This window comes from Cebidichthys violaceus, unplaced genomic scaffold (assembly GCF_023349555.1).
Source record: "Cebidichthys violaceus isolate CVI_PGR_0920_01 unplaced genomic scaffold, fCebVio1.0.p SCAF_17, whole genome shotgun sequence".
Classification (NCBI taxonomy): Eukaryota; Metazoa; Chordata; class Actinopteri; order Perciformes; family Stichaeidae; genus Cebidichthys; species Cebidichthys violaceus.
Window position 1 is genome coordinate 13,673,762 of NW_027176340.1, and position 19,748 is coordinate 13,693,509.

General features: G+C 44.9%; 1 protein-coding gene across 2 annotated transcripts in view; it reads left to right on the forward strand.

The window, feature by feature from the left end:
• plxnb1b (plexin b1b) overlaps positions 1-19,748 on the forward strand; it is a 121,577-nt gene that overhangs the window by 70,148 nt on the left and 31,681 nt on the right. For both annotated transcript variants that reach the window (XM_068712666.1, XM_068712667.1), the window contains 5 exons: positions 7,083-7,173; positions 8,678-9,827; positions 12,912-13,094; positions 18,704-18,832; positions 19,122-19,222. In XM_068712666.1, the coding sequence (XP_068568767.1) occupies positions 8,688-9,827; positions 12,912-13,094; positions 18,704-18,832; positions 19,122-19,222 (1,553 nt within the window). In that variant the 5' untranslated portion in view covers positions 7,083-7,173; positions 8,678-8,687. The remainder of the gene's footprint in view (positions 1-7,082; positions 7,174-8,677; positions 9,828-12,911; positions 13,095-18,703; positions 18,833-19,121; positions 19,223-19,748) is intronic.

The window sequence follows — 19,748 nt, forward strand, 5'->3', positions numbered from 1 at the left end:
TGTGGCTCCAAAAAAAACAAAATGGCGACGGCAAAAATGCCAAACTAGAGGCTTCAGAACAGTAGTTGACAAAATAACAGATGACGTTGCGGTGACTGCGACCACTTCTTATACAGTGTTTGCCTCAGAGCTCATTCTGACTCTAATGACCCGTCACGGGTCAAGTGTCTCCTCCTGATGTCATCTTTTAACTCTTTAAATCACTCAGACCCCTAAGCAGTTAAATGCAGCGTCCAAGAGTGTGTCTTACTGGGTTAAGTTGGTAATGATAACGTGTGTGTGTGTGTGTGTGTGTGTGTGTGTGTGTGTGTGTGTGTGTGTGTGTGTGTGTGTGTGTGTGTGTGTGTGTGTGTGTGTGTGTGTACGTGTACCCTTCTATTCTGTGTTTTTGTGTGCGTCCCATTGGACATCTGCCATCAACAGTGACTGCCCCGAACAATGGAATTATAAACCAGGATTCAATACACACATGCCACTCTATACTTTGCCAAATCCAGTGCAGTGCAGGGGTTAAAAGCATGCACGTGTACACTACGCATCTGCCACCGTGTCCAACAGCAGACAGAAAGCCTCCCACATAGAAGTCCTGTGACTAGAAACACAACAAACACTTCCTATCTTCAACTTTTTGGAAATTAGCAAGGATCATCACTGTACCGTGGAAACCAGTCTCTTCCTTTTTCAAAAATTAATGAAATGTTTTAAACACAGTAACAGAATATTGATTCAGATTTAAAAACTCCTCGACTCTGATTGGTTGAGTCTTACAAATCCCATCAGGAGCACTAAAAGGAGGAACCGAATGTTTTCACATCTGTTCTACTGTCTGATATAGTGACACTTTGAGTAAATGTGAGTACAAATATTTTCACTAGCAACCGTAGCTTTATAAGACTCAGGTGACATATAAACACTGTCCCTGGCCGGGATTGAACACGGCTGTTGCAGTTGTGTAGTTTTGTAGATGTGAGTTATAACTTAGCCTTCAAACATTATTGCTTCTCCGCTCGAGTGCGTTCAAAAGTTATTGCTCGCGCCGCCGTAGATGCTCCGTGAAGTGAGCTGCACCTGTCTGCGTCGGAGTTACGATCCAGATAAACTCTGGTAAATTTAACGGCTTCCTGTCTGGCAGCTGTTTATGATCGCCCTGATGACTCGCTACTTGCTCTCATCTGTGCCCTTGTAACATCTAATTCCACCACAGACACGCCCCTTCATCATGATGACGGGACTCAGCAGACTGTTGCAGCGAAGCTTGGAGGTGTTGCTCACTTCTTTATTGTTCTGCCATTTGCCTAAGTGAATGCACTGTAATAGGCGTATAGTGTTATTGTGCTGAAACTGTAAAATCACATTTTATTTTTGAATTAGTTTTACAGACTGTAGCTGGTAGAACCATCTTGTTTTGGCTTGTCTATTGACTTAAATGATGAGTTAGTGCTGAGCTATTATTCAAAGTAAAAGTTTAATTTTGAAGAGGAAGATAGAGGGAAATCAAAAGTTAAAAAACACTTTTAGACTTATATTTGCTCTGGTGCTCCTGAACGTGAGTATGAACATAAAATAATACATCTTAAATCCACAGTCGTCATGAATGGAGTGAGATATGAAAATGGTAAAAAGAAGTTGAGTGATGCACTGAGGTCACATCTGCCCTGGGCTCAGTGAACACCACTGATTGACACGTGCACACGTTTGGTTTAGAGGCTCGAGGGGATTCCTGAGAGCGGACGTCCGTCCTGTCTTGTGTCCAGGCTCACCCTCTGTCACCCCTGCGGGATTCTCGAGGGCCATAAACATTTAACGATCATGGGAACTTGGTTCACCCACCCCAGCTCCTCTGCAGGGACAAGTGGCTCTGTCCACTGAGACGTGTCCAGAGAACCCACTGTCCTGCCACCGAGGATCTCATCCCTTAAAAGGACCTGATGAGGGGAAACTGAGGGACTTTTTATGTGTTAATTTCTGGAAGGACGTTTTCCGGAAGATAGCGCAGGATGATGATTCCCCCCTCCCTCTTCGCCCGCTCTGTCTGAAGTTCATCAGCCGAGGAGGAATGTGTTCTTTTAGATGGCCGGCGATTGTCGGGGTTTCTCTATAAATAACTTCTTGTCAGCCAGCCAAGCAGGGCTGTCCAGCTCCAGCAGCAGCAGGCCGACTAATGCAGACACCAGCAACCACGGCGCTTCTGCACAAGCCTGTTAAAGGGAGAGTTCGGTCGTATACTTTTACACATTAGGTACTGTGTATTACTAGATGGGGTTTAAAGAAACCGGCAGGAGCACCAGCACAGGAGCACCAGCACAGGAGCAGAGCTATGTACTGACGTATTTAAGACACCTAAAAATATCTATATCAGTTGAAGTGTACGTCTATTTTTAGACCTTTTGGTAACACTTTATAATAACTACACACTATGAAGCATTAGTTAAGTGTGAGTAAACACTTAATTCATCATTTATAAAGCATTGTTCCTACATTAACACTCATTAGTATACAATTCATAACAGTTATAAATGTTTTATTCTTGATTAATAAGCTTGTCTACTATGTGTTTGGTGATTATGTTTTCATACTTTATAAATCATGGATTCCCCATTTGTAAATGAAGTATTATATATATTACAAACAATTATTAAGGAGTTGTAGATAAGTTACTCATACTTAACTAATGCTTCATAGTGTGCTTCATAGTGTGTAGTTATTATAAAGTGTTACCGACCTTTTTTACAGTTTAAGCTTAGTTTATCCTCGCTGTAGTGAAGCCGACACGAGAAAATGACGTATTCACGCCCTGCACCTCTGAGGCCCTATTTCAGCTGAATTTCCAAAATAACAATTTCATTATGGAACAATTTCAAATGGCTCACAATATGTTTTTGGGACAATGTTCAGCCTTTTGACTGTTGTCTTACTTTTAGACAAGTCGACGGTGTCTAAATGTGGACTTGGGTTTAAACGTCAGGGAGAAAGGTCATCAGGAGCATCCCGATCCTGAACTGTCCTCAGGCCTCTGTAGCGGGACAGTCCCTCCTGTTGGGTGCTATGGGGGGCCCTAACGGTTTACACAGCTCATATATCGCGGCAGTAACAGTTGTGCTGTGGAGACCAGGAGGATGCTGGCGGCCGGTGTTTGTGTAATGGAACACCGCAGGCTCTCACAGCCACTAAAGCATCCTTTGTAAACACTGTTTGTTGGTGTAAGACGGTGACTGACTGCAGAGGGCTGCGCTCACTCAAGGCCTCGCTGAGTCCCACTGTGTGTGTGACTGTGTTTGTGTGACTGTGTGCGTGTGTGTGTTTATTTGTCTAAAGTGTACAGAGGAGGGACTTCTCATTACAGACATGTGTGTGTGCTCGTGCACGTTTGTGTGTTTATGTTCCCAATCGTGTCACTAATTAGAAACGTGTTTTATATTCCCCTCCCCCTCATCCTGAGAATGAGGGTGTTGAATGAGCCATTATGAGTACGCTGGATATAGTGCCCCCCCCCTCTCTCTCTCTCTCTCTCTGTCTCTCTCTGTCTTTGTCTCTCCCTCTGTCTCTCTCTCTCTCTCTCTGTGTCTCTCTGTCTCTGTGTTTCTCTGTTTCTGTCTGTCTCTCTCTGCCCCCCCCCTCTCTTATTATCATTAGTCACATTCCATCAGTACCCAGTGAGCACTGAGGCTTGTGAGTACATGTTTGTGGTGATTCCGCTTGTTGTTTCCCCCACCTTCTCTCTCACCCCCGTCTTCTCCTTTCACCATTGTCTTCTCGTAACCCTGTTTCTGTCCACTAATGTCACTCTGCCAGCTCTTTCATTCCCCCCCACCGTTGCCCCTCTCTGGCTCCTCCAGAATATGGGATGGCTGAATTGAAAATGAATGAAAGGCTGGACTCAATGAAGCGGATGATGGCTCAATTGAATGTGCCTCTCAGGAATGCCTGGTGGTGTTGTGCAGTCCTTTGGCTGCAGCTCAGGCTCCAGTCCACTTGTGCTGTGTCAGGTTGAGGATGGACGGCTTTGGTTTGTCGTGTTGGGAAGCTTCTCTGCTGGTCCTGTCCTTCTGCTACGTGTGCTCTTAACAATACATTAGTACTAGTGAGGAAGTAAAGCCACCTCAGTCCTCTAATTAGAGGACTGAGGTGGCTCAGTGTGTATGTGTGTGTGAGTGTGTGACATACATGAGAGAGAGGCATATATATATATTTTTTTTTTTCTTCTGCAGACTGGGCTGGAACAAGGTGGAGTCCATCACCTAAAAGTAAAGGAACATTTAGATAAAGCACTTACACGGCAGGCGCACATTTCCTCCTCTCTGCTCTCATCAAAGTGATACATTTTGGCTTACTAAAGTCACAACCAAAAAAACCCAACAACCTTCCACTCAGAGGCGAAATGTGATTTCTAATGTTGGAGAATCAAATCACAGGTCCATTCTCTTGTTCTCATGTGTCTGAAAGTCTGAATGAAGTTGAGCCTGATCGGATTATTCACTGCAGGAAAGTGAAACCTCTTCCAACTGAGAGTAGCTTGGAGCGATGGCTGTCCAGTTTACTGTCGTTGTTGCCTATTTGATTTGCAGGTTTCAGCAAATAGCAAATTAAGAAAGAAGAGGACTCCGTTACTGTTTGATGAGGGGAGTGACGGCCTGCACGTTCTCAGAGCTAGTGAAGGAAACAATGCTGTGCTCCAAATACGACCCCGTTTCTGAGGAAATAGGAGAAGCAGTGTATTTGTTGAACTAGTGCTTCCATGAGTTAACATGCTTGTCATTTCTGTCTCGGCTCTGCTGGGCTCTGGACCGGTGCTTTCTCAGGATTATCTGCACAGGGCTGTAAAGCACCTCCCCACCAGAGAGTCGTGACACGCTGACTCCAGAGTTCAGGCTCCGTGGCCACAGAGAAGCAGCTATTTTACCAAGGACTGCCCCCCCCCCCCCCCCCCCCCCCCCCGAGGGTCAAAGGTCAACAGTCTGTCTTTTGGTTTCGATCTGATGATTTGGGTTTCGGTCACCGAGGCATCCATCAGTCTGCTTGACCTCCGTGCTCTGCTTGGTCTGGAACTGGAGGTGGTTCCAATGAGTGGAAAAACAAACATGTGCAAGGAACTGCCTGCTGAGGAGTTTTAGATTCAAATCACATTTGGTTGATATTCTCTAGATAAGAATGATCCTAATTATTGTGCTCTAGTAAATATTCCTTTCTCTCTGTCGTTGGCCTCTTGCCAGCTCTTTACCCTCGTTCCTACATTCAGGAGATCGCCACCAACAAAGCCAGCTTTCTAATGCTCCTAGTGTGGCAGCAAAAGAGGTGTGTGTGTGTGTGTGTGTGTGTGTGTGTGTGTGTGTGTGTGTGTGTGTGTGTGTGTGTGTGTGTGTGTGTGTGTGTGTGTACACGTGTACTTGGTGAGGACCGGCCTGTTCAGTGGGTTGAATAGTGTGTGTGTCCCCCCCCCCCCCCCCCCCCCCCGAACCTTCCCGTTTGGATAAACCCAGTGGAGATCCGCCTGAACTCGCAGGAGATAATCCTGCTTCTGTGCCAGCGGTAGAGGAGGAGAGGTGGCTTGAAAGAAAGAGGGCGCTCATGAGCGGGACACAGGAGGCTTTACTGTATATGGAGAAGAATGGGAGAACTTGCTGTCATAACTGACTGCTAGATATTACAGTAGTTCACAAAGTAAGCGTGAAACCACTGATCCAGGAGCTCAAACAAGGGAACTCTACCCCTTCTCAAGCTTCTCATGCCAGCTTCTTTTACCTCATGGCAACTTGTTTTCCTGGCAGGGACTCTGAAACCAGATGGTTTTGTACCTTGTATCCTAGCAATGAGGGAGGATTGTATACTGTGTGTGTGTGTGTGTGTGTGTGTGTGTGTGTGTGTGTGTGTGTGTGTGTGTGTGTGTGTGTGGGGGGGGGTCTTGGACTGACACTACTTGACTTGGCCTCTGCTGAGGGCTTTTTACACGCAAAAAAAAAGTGGATGTAGCCAGTTGGACATAGGTCTGACAGGAATTTCAATGGGTTTTAGCTTCCCACGACTCTTAGTGGACTGCAGGGATGCCAACAAATACAAGGTGTTTGAACATCACAGTTTTCAGTTGACCTCCTTTAGGGGGAGGTTTGTCATCTCTGCATTTGCTGCTGTAAATCATCCTGGGTGTCCTAGCATAGTAGGCTTGGGTATTACGATATACCAGGGTATTTAATTAAAAATATGCTGTACAAGTAACTTTAAAGATGCAAATAACTATTTTTCCTCTTACCTGTGGTGCTATTAATCAATCTAGATTGTTTTGTTGTGAGTTGGCCAAGGGTAGAGATGTCTGCCTTCTCAGCTTGTGGTGCTAAAAGCCCAAAATAATACATTTGAACTCTCTACAACAATGTCTCTTTGACCCGTTTCTCAATATAATCCACAGACAGTTTCATGTATTTTCTTTCTACCAAGCTACACCCTCCAATCTACTCATGGATGAGGTGCTCGAGACAGCACGAGATGTAAACACGAATGGCTGTAACGTTAGCTAGCTCGGTGGTGCTAGGTGAGCTAGCGGTATGGAGTATAGATACGTCCATGGATGTGTGGGGGTGCAGTTGGTGGGTGTAGTTTTCTTGAAAGAAAATAGACCCTACATGAAACTGCCAACAGCAAGGTTTTTGGATTATCTTGAGTAACATCTCTACGGTTGATGTCGCCAACACTCTGCAACTCGTATCAAAACAATCTAGATTGATAAATAGCACTACAGGTAAAAAGAAAAATATGTATTTTTGATTTTGGGGTGAACTGTCCTATTAAATTATGTATGAAGTCCGCTGTAACGTTATAGCTGTGAGTGTAGCAGTGCAGTGTGTGTACAGTTTATTTGTCAGTGAATGACTAAAGCTACTGGCTGCATGGCTACTAGGGTTGTGTTCGGTCATCCATGCTAGTGTTGCTCGGTAAAGTTAGCGATTTCGGTGGGCAGTTCGCAACAGCATTTTCCCTGTGTGGCCCTCAATCATTATGCTGGCTCCTTAAATTGGCACTCAGTCATCACAACTTTGAGAACCCCTGGTTCAGAGTATACTGATGTATATTCTCTCTCCTTTGTGTTGCAGGTTTGCGTCCAGAAGGATGTGCTTTTAAACCTGAGCAGCTGGGGGGGTCAAGAGGTGACGTGCCTCTGTAAAACACCTCTGGAAACAAATGGTGAGGAGTCAATGGTTCACATGTCTCAGAGAGTTTGTTACGCTTAAGGGTGCTTCCACACCTGTAGCTGGGTTCATTTGATCCGGACCAAGGGGAAAATGAAACCTTGTTGCATTTTAGTTCTGGTCATGTTCCTGGACACACTCATGATTTATGAACATGTTGTAAACTTGCTGGCTGGTTCAGTTAGGCTCTAAGTAGATCTATTGTTTGTGTTTTATATCTCAGTTTAGCGACTTAATCTACCCAACTTCCTCTGAAGAAACTCATAAGTGACTTTGTCTTTTTGTGATTACTCACGCCAGATATTATAAGAGCACATGGCGACACAAAAGAGCCCTGATGTCGTTGATGCTGCCAGGTTAACAGTGTAGTTGGTCTCTGGCCATTCTTTCCTGCTCACCAATCTACCTCACGCAGGTTATGGAAAACTGCAGGTTATGATTGGTTAGAGTCCACTAGTAGCCTACCATGTCTCTTAGAGTTCATGACTTAATGATACATAGCCGTGTTATTTGTCAAGGGAATTTTAACTGAACTTTTGATATATTGAAAATATAGGCCATTTTCCATCAACTGGTTTGGAGCGAACAAACTTGGCTACATTGTAGTTTGGTCAGAAGTTGGCGCTATAGGCTATGCTTTATGCATGGACGTATTCTACCAGAAAACAGAGTAGAAGAATAATAATTTGCAAACCACCTGACCGTCTACGAAAGCAAAACGTTTTAATTGTTTTTTCATGTCAGCTAGTTGCATGTTTCCTGTTTTCTGGAGACAAAGACGAGCATTTGTGGTTCCTGGGACTATCCGGGAAGACGCCAACAGCTGATCAGTCATGTGAGCTAAATGTTCACTACCTCATAATTTATTTTACATTTCCATATCATCTGTTTTTTGACAAATGCGAAACCCACCTTAAACTAGCGTAAAAACGTTTTATCGAATTTTGCCGTTCCCATACAGCTTTTCTTATGTGCATACACATATGTAAATGGTAACACAGTTATTGACACGATGGCATCAGCCGGGAGGAGTCTGGTCCCAGCATTAGCTAGCTAGTTGCAACAGTTTTAGGACCACAGCACACGCAGGTCTACAAGGTAAGACGGCCTCGCATACAGGTGACCCTCAGTACCTCCGTTTAGAAACAGTATCCTATTGTTGTGGGCTTGACCATGATTCATCCCACTGCTTGTACCCGGTAACCTAGTACTGGTCCATGGCTCCCTGCTTGGGAACTACTGTTCTAGAGCGCCTGTGCAAAAGAAAATATACAGATGGTCACAAACAGTTTTGGTATCATTTAGTTGAAACTGTATGAATTTTAGACTGTCTTTAAATGACCTCAGCTAATCCACTGTACAGACATGACCAAAACAAGGTTTCCTGAACTAAATGTGTGACCATATGGGGATCCATGGCATAATGTATCTGTGTGGAGGTCTGTCGCACGAAAATGTTTGACGACTCCTAACAACTTGTCCTGTCTTCTGTCCACCAGCTCTGCTGCCATGCCTCCGGGGATGGCGCGTCATCTTTCAGGGTTAGCAGTCCAGACGCTGCTGTCGCTCTTGCTGCTAGCGGTCGGCTGGCCCCACACACAAGGATCAGACTCGTCTCCCTCCAGTCTTTACCCCACCTTTATCCGGAACGACACTCTGTTTGAGCACTTGGCCCTGCATCCCGACCCCAGTGTGAGTCGGGTCTACGTCGGGGCCCGGGATCACCTGTTCCAGTTGGATCGGTTCCTCCAACTTGAACTTCAGGCTGACACCGGACCTGTCACAGACAGTCGGGAGTGTTTACCTCCTGTAACCGAGAGCAACTGCCCTCAGGCCAGGCTCACCAGCAACCACAACAAGCTCCTGCTGGTCGACCCTTACTCCATGGAACTCATCACCTGCGGGAGTGTCAACCAAGGAATCTGCCAGAAACGTAATCTGAGTTCTGTGGATGAGGTACGTTTCTCCACAGAGAGGCCCGTGGATACTCAATATGTAGCAGCTAACCACCCCAATGTTAGCACCGTGGGACTCGTGGTTCGCTCTCATCCTGACAGGCAGCCAGTACTGTTTGTGGGGCGGGGTTACACCAGCAGCCACCCACCTATTTCCACACGAAACCTTGCCCAGGCACCCATCTTTTCTTACGAGGAGACCGCCAAGTTGGCCGTGGCTGGCCGTCTCTCGGAATACGACCATCATTTTGTCTCATCATTCGCCCACCGTCAGCATGTGTACTTCCTCTTCTACAGGCGAGACCTAAAGTCACAGTCACGGGAGTACCGCACTTATATCTCTCGTGTTTGCTTGGACGACCAGGCCTATTACTCCTACGTGGAAGTGCCCTTGACATGTCGTTCCAGGGCAGGGAAAATTTACAACCTTTTGCAGGCTGTCCAGCTTGGCCTCACCAAGGATGGCGCGGCGAGTCAAGGCTCAGAAGTTCTTCTCGGTGTCTTCTCCACCCGCTTGGCTTCATCAACTCTGCCCAGCGAGGACTCAGCCCTCTGTATGTTTAACCTCAAAGACGTGGACCGCAGGATTAACGCCACCAGAGACCTGTGCTACACACAGATGGGTAGAGAAACAGGACTGGAGGCGGCCTACATAGAATACGAAGTCAAATCCAACTGTGCCAACCTGCCAGAGGTGAGTTGTACAGTCTGCTTGTTTCTGTGGTTGCTTACTAACAATCGACCAATACATAATTGATTTGACTAAAATAGAAAATATGTCCTAGAATGTATGTGGTTCAGCCAAATGACCAATGAGATGGACCTGAAGAAAGGCTTTTAACCATCACTTTCTCCAGTGAAACCGCACAGCGGTGAACACACTGAACCAGACAGCAGTTACACTGCTCCACTCCCATGAGTCACTGTGTGTAATTGTATTTGTTTGTGTGACAGGGTGTTACTGAAAAACAGCATGCATGCTAAGAATGACTGCCTATAGAATAAGAGTGGCCTTGTGTCCCTTTTTTCACGTGTGTTGTTTCACATTGAAGTTTATTTTCTGTCTCTGAATATAAATGTGAACCAGTCACAATCAAACAACCCAAATTACTTCACATTCTGCTGCTTTTCATTGTGCTTTTTACAGAAGTTTATGTTGTCCAATGTTGTCCGAGCCTTTTTTATTATCTCTGCCAGGAGATAATGAGATTGGTCGTGAGTGTGTGTGTGTGTGCGTGTGAATGCATGCATGTGTGTGCATCACTGTGTCTGTCCATGGATGATTTTGCGTACTGCTGCACCAAACTGCATAATGTTATTGGTGCTCACTTATGGCTGCATGCTCAAGGACCTCTCATGGTTGCAGTGACTCACACATCCTCAAAACACCTTTAATAGAGCTGCACTGAGTGCACTCATCTCGTTTTTTTTCTTTGATGACTATATTGAATAAAAGCCTCCACCTGCATCTGATGGCGTCCAGGCTTGTCCTATTCCAGCAGTGTCATTTGTATGGGACATTTTTTTAACCGACAACTGTAATGTTGTGGAGGAGGGATTTAATCCGATTCATCCATCGCATGTGCATTAAGGTGTTTACTGCATGTAAACATCGCATTTGGATGGACCGCGTGGGATAGTTTGACATCCTCTTCTATTATCACAGCTCTGACCCCTCAACCCGTGCAGCCGTGTACAACAGATCGGCTCTAGGGAGAAGGTAGTGCGGGCAGCGTAATTTAATAGTATTGCTGGTCGGAGAGAGATCGATCGGCGGCATTAGCCATACTTAGTGGGGTGGGGTGAGGGTAATGTTTAACAAGCCCTGACAAGGACGGATAAAGACACACCAGTCGGGGACAAGGCTCTGAAGGAGAAAAAGACATAAAGAGACACAGATCACAGTGGAACATAAAGTGAAAGCAAAGTAAAATGGTGGGGTAGGAAGAGGAACGGGGCAGATATGAATATATGTTTGTGAATATAAATGTGAAAAGAGGGGGGGCAAATCAAATCATATGGGTAGAGGGGAACAGCGTGGAGAGATTTGGAGCTGAAGAGATTTACAGTGTCATTAAGATTTCAAATCTCAATTGGATTCCTGTACGCAAACAAAACCAAAGCAGCTTCATCCCCTTTCAGTGTTTGCCAGGATGGTCCATCTGCACCAGGGACAGACTCTCACGCGAGGTCTAAGCTTTGTTATTGAAGATGAGGTTTAGGACTCCTACCAAATACGAGTGGCCGAAATGCAACTTAAGCAGCCTTAGCTGTTATTACCTCCCTCGGTGTTAGTAGTGAATGTCCAAATGATGGCAGTCTGTATGTGTCATGTAAAGGATCGTGTACAGTGACAGGTCTTCATGACCTGCCCACAATCCCATTTATTACATGGCTACTCACTAAAAAATTAAAAAATATTATTTTACTTAAAATCCCCCCCAAAAAACAAACACCTTGTTTATGGAGCAGGCGGCGACCTCCGTTTGTGAAAAGTGAAGCCAATGGGCAAGAGCCTTAAACTTGCATTCTGTCTAATGGCTATCAGGGTTGTCAGTCTTATTCAGCGTCTGGTTGTATCTAACTCCACCCTCTCGAGTCACTTATGGTTGCAAAAAACCAAGATGGCGACGGCCAAAAGGCTAAACTCAAGGCTTCAAAACCGTGGTCCCCAAAACTACTGGGTGAAGTTATGGCGACTATGTCCACTTCTTATACAGTCTATGTAAATATCTATTTTTCTTTTATAAAGAAGCATTTTATGGAGTAATTTATTCCCTCATTCTGGGAAACTGGTGCGGGCGGAGTTGTTTTAGTTTTTAGATCAGAACTGTGTCTACAGCAACAGTCTTTTAGTCAAAGCAGCGGCCTGCTGTAAAGAAATAACAGGCCGTGAAGCAGTGTAGTAATAGAGTGTAGTAATAGAGTGTAATCACAGGCTCTCATCAGCCAGAGCAGTCTTTAAACTTCCAGGCCATGCTCATAGACCGGACATCATAACTTCATAACTATTCCAATAGTCATCATACAGTTTGGGGTTATTCTTAGCATGGAGTCACCCTGCTTGTTTTCCTCTAATGGTTGGCTTCTCATCAAGTGGACTACATGATACTACTACTCTAAACTGTCCTTCACTCCCCTCGGTTAACTCCATCAATACCTGAAGCTACTCGGACAGCTATGTTATTACACCAAGCTTCGTTGTTTTGTGCCGCATCTCAGCGGTCTCTATTTCTCAAGAGCAGGCCAAATAAGGAATCCATTCATAGCCACGCACCAACCAGCCATCCGCATGCAATCCATCAAAACAAGGAGCCTTCAACAGCCAGAGCTCTCAGGTTTATTGCCTTTGCGTCCTATTGTCGAGATGACCGATCATGAAGCAGTGACCCCGCTTTCAAACGCTGTTGTGGAAAAAAATTAATTGCCCCGAACGAAGAACAACAACCTCGCCGCCAGAGCAAAGACTCCCCACTGCCAAACTGTGGAAGCAAAAACAAACTGTAGGCTTCTCAAGCAGCTTGTGTTGATGTCACTGGAGTTTGTTCCCAAACCACTCCACAATAAATTCTGCTGGGATTTTACTGACCACAATAGGAACACAGCTGTTTTATTTTTGGTAACGGGCTTCCAAGCTGAGAACATTAATAACATATCCCTTGATGGGCTTCTTTTTGCACAACACAAGCTAGTTGTAGTTTCACATGCGCATATGATGTGTGTTGTCTAATCTCCATGTCACCTGACATGATTTTGTTCTGCTGTGTCCCCGCTGTAGAACACTCTGAATACGTACCCCTGCGGCTCTGACCACACCCCCAGCCCGATGGCCAGCAGGATGGCCGTGGAGGCGGAGACCATATTGGACAGCCCGTCCGCCCGTCTCACCGCCGTGGCCGTCAGCGTGAGGCCGGGACACACCATCGCCTTCCTGGGAGACTCAAAGGGGAACCTGCACAAGGTAGCGTGAGGTCACAGATTTTAAGCTGTGCACGGACACACACACACACACACACACACACACACACACACACACACACACACACACACACACACACACACACCCATACACAGACAAAAAAGGTGTACTTTGAATATGCGCTTACTGTGATTTTGCAGAGATTCTGCTGTTATTGCTGGAAATATGAATTAATAGTCTGCTATACTCTGCAACTTGTCATCATTTTGAGTTCAGGCCCTATTTGGGTAACATGTGTTGGGTGTTTGACTTTAATACCTGTCCCTGCACAGACATGGTAGTCACTGCAGCAGACACTCTACTCTGTTCTCTGTTCACCTCCAGAGGCCGGCCGCTCTCTGTTCATGTGCCAACCAGTGGAGGTCTAAAATAGTCTCGGTGTGAAGAGGCAGGCAGGCTGATCTCAGCACTCCAGAAATAATCTCAGTGAATCATTCACTTATGTTTCCACCTTGTTCTCAAAAAAATGCTGGTAGATTTTCCCATTGTACTAACTCAAATGACATAACTTGACTTACCTGTGAATAATTATTGGTATATATTTAAATTATTTAATGGATAAGGAAATATTGTGGACATAATGTAGAAAGTGAGATGTCCATGTCTTTTTTGATTATGGCGCAGGTATGGGTTCTATATTAAAACTGTGAAAGTATCAAAACGTTAAATCCACTGAGACATGAGCACAGTCCGTATTCAGACACTGTACCTTTAAACGAGTCAGGACTTCCTGTCAGGTTGTGACGTCACAACTATACAGTCAGCGGTAGAAGTGCCGCTAAAGTCTGCGACTGCAGTGGCGCTGTGAAGACGGCGACACTAAAGATGCAGAAGATTGGAAAAGCTGACCAATCAGAGCAGACTGTGCTTTTTCAGGAGAGGGTCTTAAAGGGACAGGCACTAAAATGGAGCGTTTCAGACGGAGAGTGAATACAGGTATATTCAGACTGACAGTATTAGAAAAATAAAGTTTTTTTTGTTTAATATTAAAGCGCTTAAACATGTTCTAGTAGAAATCCAAAGTACAAGTTTGAACCTGAAAATATGCATGATGAGGATCCTTTAATACTAAACTATTATACTAACCACTGATATATATATATAAATGTATCAAATATTTCTCTTTGAGGTGTGCATCCAATACAACTTTTTTAAGCTCATCAGATTCAGTTTTTGTTGACACCAACCCAAATTATGCCAAGAGTGAACAGTATTCACATTTAGCGGCTTAGCGCCAGTCTGGAGAACAGGAAGTAGTAAATTGTAACGCGTCTTTGTATAACAAAAGCTCATTCTGCTTTAAACCCCTGCTGACTCCGGGGTCCCACTCACTAGAAATGCCCGAACCTTTCAGTCACAGTGAGCAGCCTGTGAGCGCTCAGCTCCATGGCCGGATCATGTGAAGCTCCTCTGAAGTGACGTTGTCCTCTGCGAGGCTGTCAGTTTGATTCCCAAGGTGTTGCAGCTGAATGCAGGGAGGGGGGGTCCCGGTTGAGTCACGATGGGGTCATGTATGGCAGCGTCAACGTGGGTTCAGACGGCGGTCAGAGTGAAGCTCCGCCAAACGCAAGGAGACACATGGAATGTCCCGATGTGGAAGAAAAGTGAAAGGGAGAACAGGAATATGTGTATTGATTAGAGAAAGTCAGCTGAGCTTGTGTATAAAAGCAATGTATCACACCAGGGTTGGACTTGTTGATCACAGAATACATTTTATATTTTTATGTTGATTTGTAATAAGTGGACTAAGCTAGAAGGTCATTGGAGCAGGGAGGTTTTGGGAGGCCCCTTGATATCAGGAGTTTACAGATCGAGAACTCGCCTCCACACAGTCTGCTCTTTGTGTGGCTTGTGGTTGAGGCCCCCCCCCCCGCACATGCAGAAGTGGCACAATGACAGCCATTAACGTATTTCTGTATAGTTACATCACACAGAGCCAGAGCCAGCTCAACCACAAAACGGAGCTACATGCTTCGGTTGTGCAGCGTCATCGCTGACTGGCAGACACGTGCGCTTCCCAACAGAGCGACTCATTCAGAATGATGGCGAGTTACCGGTCAGAACAGCAGACAGTGTCACTGTCATTAATGCATGCATTGTCAGTCTGTGTCCTCCTCACTGCAGCCACCAACAGAGAACATTTCAATTCAAACTGTGGCAGCACCGTGTTCACCTGATAGAAGTATGACCGCTAGATTCTGGTGTGGTTCGTGCAGAGAGAACAAAGTGAGCAAACGTTTTAAGAAAGCTCTTTCTTTCTTTCCTTGTGTGGAGTAAATATAATGGGAACAAAGTTGTTATTCCTCTGTTGTCTTTCTTTCATTCATTCATTCATTTCGTCATTCATTTACAGTCGGCCTGTGCCCTCTAGTGGCTGTCAAAATGAAAGTGACAAAAAGATAAATAAACCTTTGTTAATATTTAAATGTGTCTATATTACGTCTTGTATGCTCGGACAGAAGGCAAAGCGTGTCATTTGTGTGGAGATGGCCGCCGGATCACTTGTGCACTCTGTGTTGAGTGGTTGAAAACGAATAATGTACCAACTGTGCACATGTGAGCTGTAAGCTAGCCACATTCGCATCTCCTTCATCTGTCAACCTTCCAGTCCATCTGTCTGTTTGCCGCTCACCAATTGTGGGATTGGAAGTGCATTTGCGTGGCAGCTCGAAAACTCACCAGAAACTCTGGTTGTTTTTTGACATTTCAGTCCAGTCGCTCTCTTTTAAGGACTCCACGCTGCCGACGCCTTTCGGGTTGTCCGTGCCTTCGGTCCATTCTGATGAGCGCAACATCTCAGGAACAAATAATGGAAATTTCAGCAAATTTGGAACAAAAGTCCACCTGGACTCGAGGATGAACTGATCACAGATCACGGCCACTTTGACCATTCGTCCGTGCCATTCTCATGAATGCAATCAAGCCTCATGTTGTGTCAGAACGCGTCACGTTGTGACACAACGTGACGTGTTCAGACATAACATGTTATGTCTGAACACGTCACGTTGCGCCTGAACGCGTCACGTTGCGCCTGAACGCGTCACGTTGCGCCTGAACGCGTCACGTTGGGTCTGAACGCTTCATGAGGATGACGATGTCGGTTGATCTTTCCACCACTTTGGTCCAGACTAGAATATCCCACACAGCTATTTGACACATTGCCATTGAAATGTGGTAAAGACATTAAAGGATAGCTTCACATTATTTTCAATGTACCTTAATGGAATACTCACATGCTCACATACCCATGTGTACAATCAAGTAGTTTTTCGTTTCTGGCAGGTAATCATGGTGCAAAGTGATTGGCTAATTGCAGTCTGCTGCTTGAAATAACTAGAGGGCTGAATGGAATTAAGATGGAGTTCAAGACACAGGAGCCAGTATGACATTAGGGGAAGTCTAATTCCTTAAACCGCACCAGTCTTATAAACGATTGCATGAAGACGCGTTGCTGACCAGTGAGGATTCCGCCTCTCAATGTTTGTTTTGTCGATGTCAGATCAGTGCATCATGGGGGAAGAAAGGGAAGGTTTGTGCAGCTAGCATGCAACGGCTGGTATACAGCTTCCAGTTCAACTCTCTGTCTTACATTTCCCACTCCTCCCTTGACAATCTGTGCTTATGTTTTACAACTTATTTTACATATTTTGTGTCGCTTCCACTCCTCTTTCACTTGTTTGAAGAAAGGAATGTCATTGAGTCATCTGTTATGTGGTTTCACTAATTTGCTGTAATATGAATGGACAGATATTAAAGCATGGACAGTCTGTCTTTGAGGAGCTGTGGGATCAAAGAGTGTCAAAGCTAACCTCAAATCCTCCACATACCTGGAGGACTTGGATGAGCCTGCCATCATCCTGGCCCGCATCCCCATATCATATTTATCACAGCCTCCATTGTCTGCTACCACACAAACACACACACACACACACACACACACACACACACACACACACACACACACACACACGCTCTGTGATATCCTATTAAACCTGAACTCACAGGGCAGATGAGGGAATCCATACTTCCTCCTGACCTGTGCTGGATCTTCCCATTAGGGTGATTGCCGTCTTTCTTCCAGCAGAGTTCCCCTCACAGTGGAGGATCTCACTAATGACATCAGATGGAATGAAGCTGATGTTCAGGCTCCTGTAAACAACATCAAAGGGCTGTTGTGGAACAGTCGGCCGGGCTGCCCTCCCGTATTAACCCACATTACAGCTGCTCCACACTTTTAACAGGCAGCACAATCTCAGACGGGTCACAGAGGGCTCCTGATGTTGTCTGGTTGTTTCTGGATTTGTCTCTTTATACTATGATGCAGAATTTCTAATCTGGTTACATTTCTTTTAATCCTTTATTTTTTTGAGGTTATGTCAAAACACAACTGTGTGTTAGCACCATAGACTACATATAAAAGTGGATGTTGTCACCGTGACATCCCCCATTGGTTTGTGGAATGCCGTTATGAAGCCTCGAGTTTGGCACCTTGGCCGTCGCCATCTTGGGATTTTTTTGGAGCCAGAATCAAACCTATTTGGATGAGAGGGTGGAGCTGGAAAAGTCCAGCTAGCGCTAGCTTGAATAGCAAGGTGCAGCCATAATTCACGTTGACTGTGATATCGATTGGGATGCTAATTTTGGTGAGCAACAAACAGGCTTGTTTGTTCTGTACTTACTGGGAAACAAAACAAGGGCTGACCCCTAAGAGAGTCTTTTAGTACATCGAGCTAAGCTAATGAATCAGATATGGTGAGCACAGACTCCGATATCTACTAGCTTGAATTAGTGCTAACATAAATAAAACTGGAGCACAGACTTCTTGAACAGTCTGTTAGTACAATCAACTGCACAGCAAGCCATGTGAGTTGTCTCTCACAATTCTCCAAAGGGCACCAACACCACAAGCACGGCCGAGCTAGCGGCTAGCCACCTAGCACCCACCTTACACTCATAGCAGCCACACCCTTAATTATGCATAGCTCTAAGCCTTAATGTCATTTAAATAGATGAGTTGCATAAAGATTCACTCCCCATACAGTTATGATCAGGGAAATTAGCTGTAGAGACCCAAACATGTTTGTTTCTGCTGTAAAGTTGGGCATTTTAACCTCATGTGGTGCAGGCTAATCTGGATAAGTTTGAAAATGAGCAGCGTCACATGGTCTTCATGATCCGTCATTGAGATGGATCTTTGACATGCATGTTCAGTAGCTAATATGATTCCATTATAGCCATCCATAATAATAGGACTTCTCGTCCATGTTGGCTTGAACACGTATAACACGGTAAAAAAAAATTCCTGCTATAGCTTGCGTGTTTACTTCCTTTTAAAAAAATTGAACAGTCTATTTATATGTTTGTATGAGTAAAATGGAAAGAGATTCACATTTTGCATTGCAGCTCAGTGCATATTTGTATGTCTATTAAATCCTTACACAACCCAAACGTGTGTGTGTGTGTGTGTGTGTGTGTGTGTGTGTGTGTGTGTGTGTGTGTGTGTGTGTGTGTGTGTGTGTGTGTGTGTGTGTGTGTGTGTGTGTGTGTGTGTGCGTGCGTGCGTGCGTGCGTGCGTGCGTGCGTTTCCTCAGGTGTTCCTGGGGCCAAACGGCGAAGTGGAGGAGTACTCCGTCATGTCCATTCAGCAGAACACAGCCATTAGTTTGGACCTCATCCTGGACCAGAAAGAGGAACATCTCTTCATCATGACTCATAACATGGTATATGCACACACAGATAATTTGCACTCTTGTAGCCTTATTTCATGCTTCGTTTTCTCAACGCATCCTTCCTGTCATGTAGTTGTACAGCTAAAGAGAAATAATTCAGAGTCTCTTGTTTCTGCCCCAAATAGCAGCCTGTAGTTAGGATTATTCTAATGACCATATTTTCATTATGCATTGTTCCACTGGAAAAAGTGGGCCACCTATTCTTTTTAATCAGATTTCTGGGAGCTTAGTGAGCACGGTATTTGCACGACTGATCATGATTGTGTTGTCCTGGTTCCAGCTGCAGAAGAGGCCCGTGGCTGAATGCCAGCAGCACCCAGACTGCCACTCCTGCCTGCTGGCCCATGACCCCTACTGTGGCTGGTGTGTCCTGGAGGGAAGGTGAGATGAACCACCTAAAGTTCTAATCTAGCATCATATAAAGTGTGGCTGAAATTGAATTGAATTACAACTAAATTCTAATTTCTGACTTCAGAAAACACACAAGACACACAAGTCTCTGAGTAATACTAAACCTTTGTAAACTTCAGTCTATGGAACCTCACCTGAACAGCAGCCACCATTGCTACAAATAATAATAACAGATAATGCTAATTGCTAAGACGTAGCGTAACAGTAGAACAAGTCGAAAAGAGTGTTATGCCACTTACGCTGGCACGTCTGTCTAAAGTTTGCTATTTAAAGTTTGTGCTCCTATTGCTTATGATGTTGACTTTTTATTTCTAAGAGGAAGAATCATATTCTCATCAAAAGTTTGACATTCACAGATTTATTATAAACAGTATTGACTGAATTGTAAAATGTAAAACACATTTAAAATGAGCTGCTCACGTTGCTGTGAAATGTTCCTCTTTGAATATTACTGAAATAAAAAGTGGAGTGCTGACATGTAGTGTTGTATCAGCTG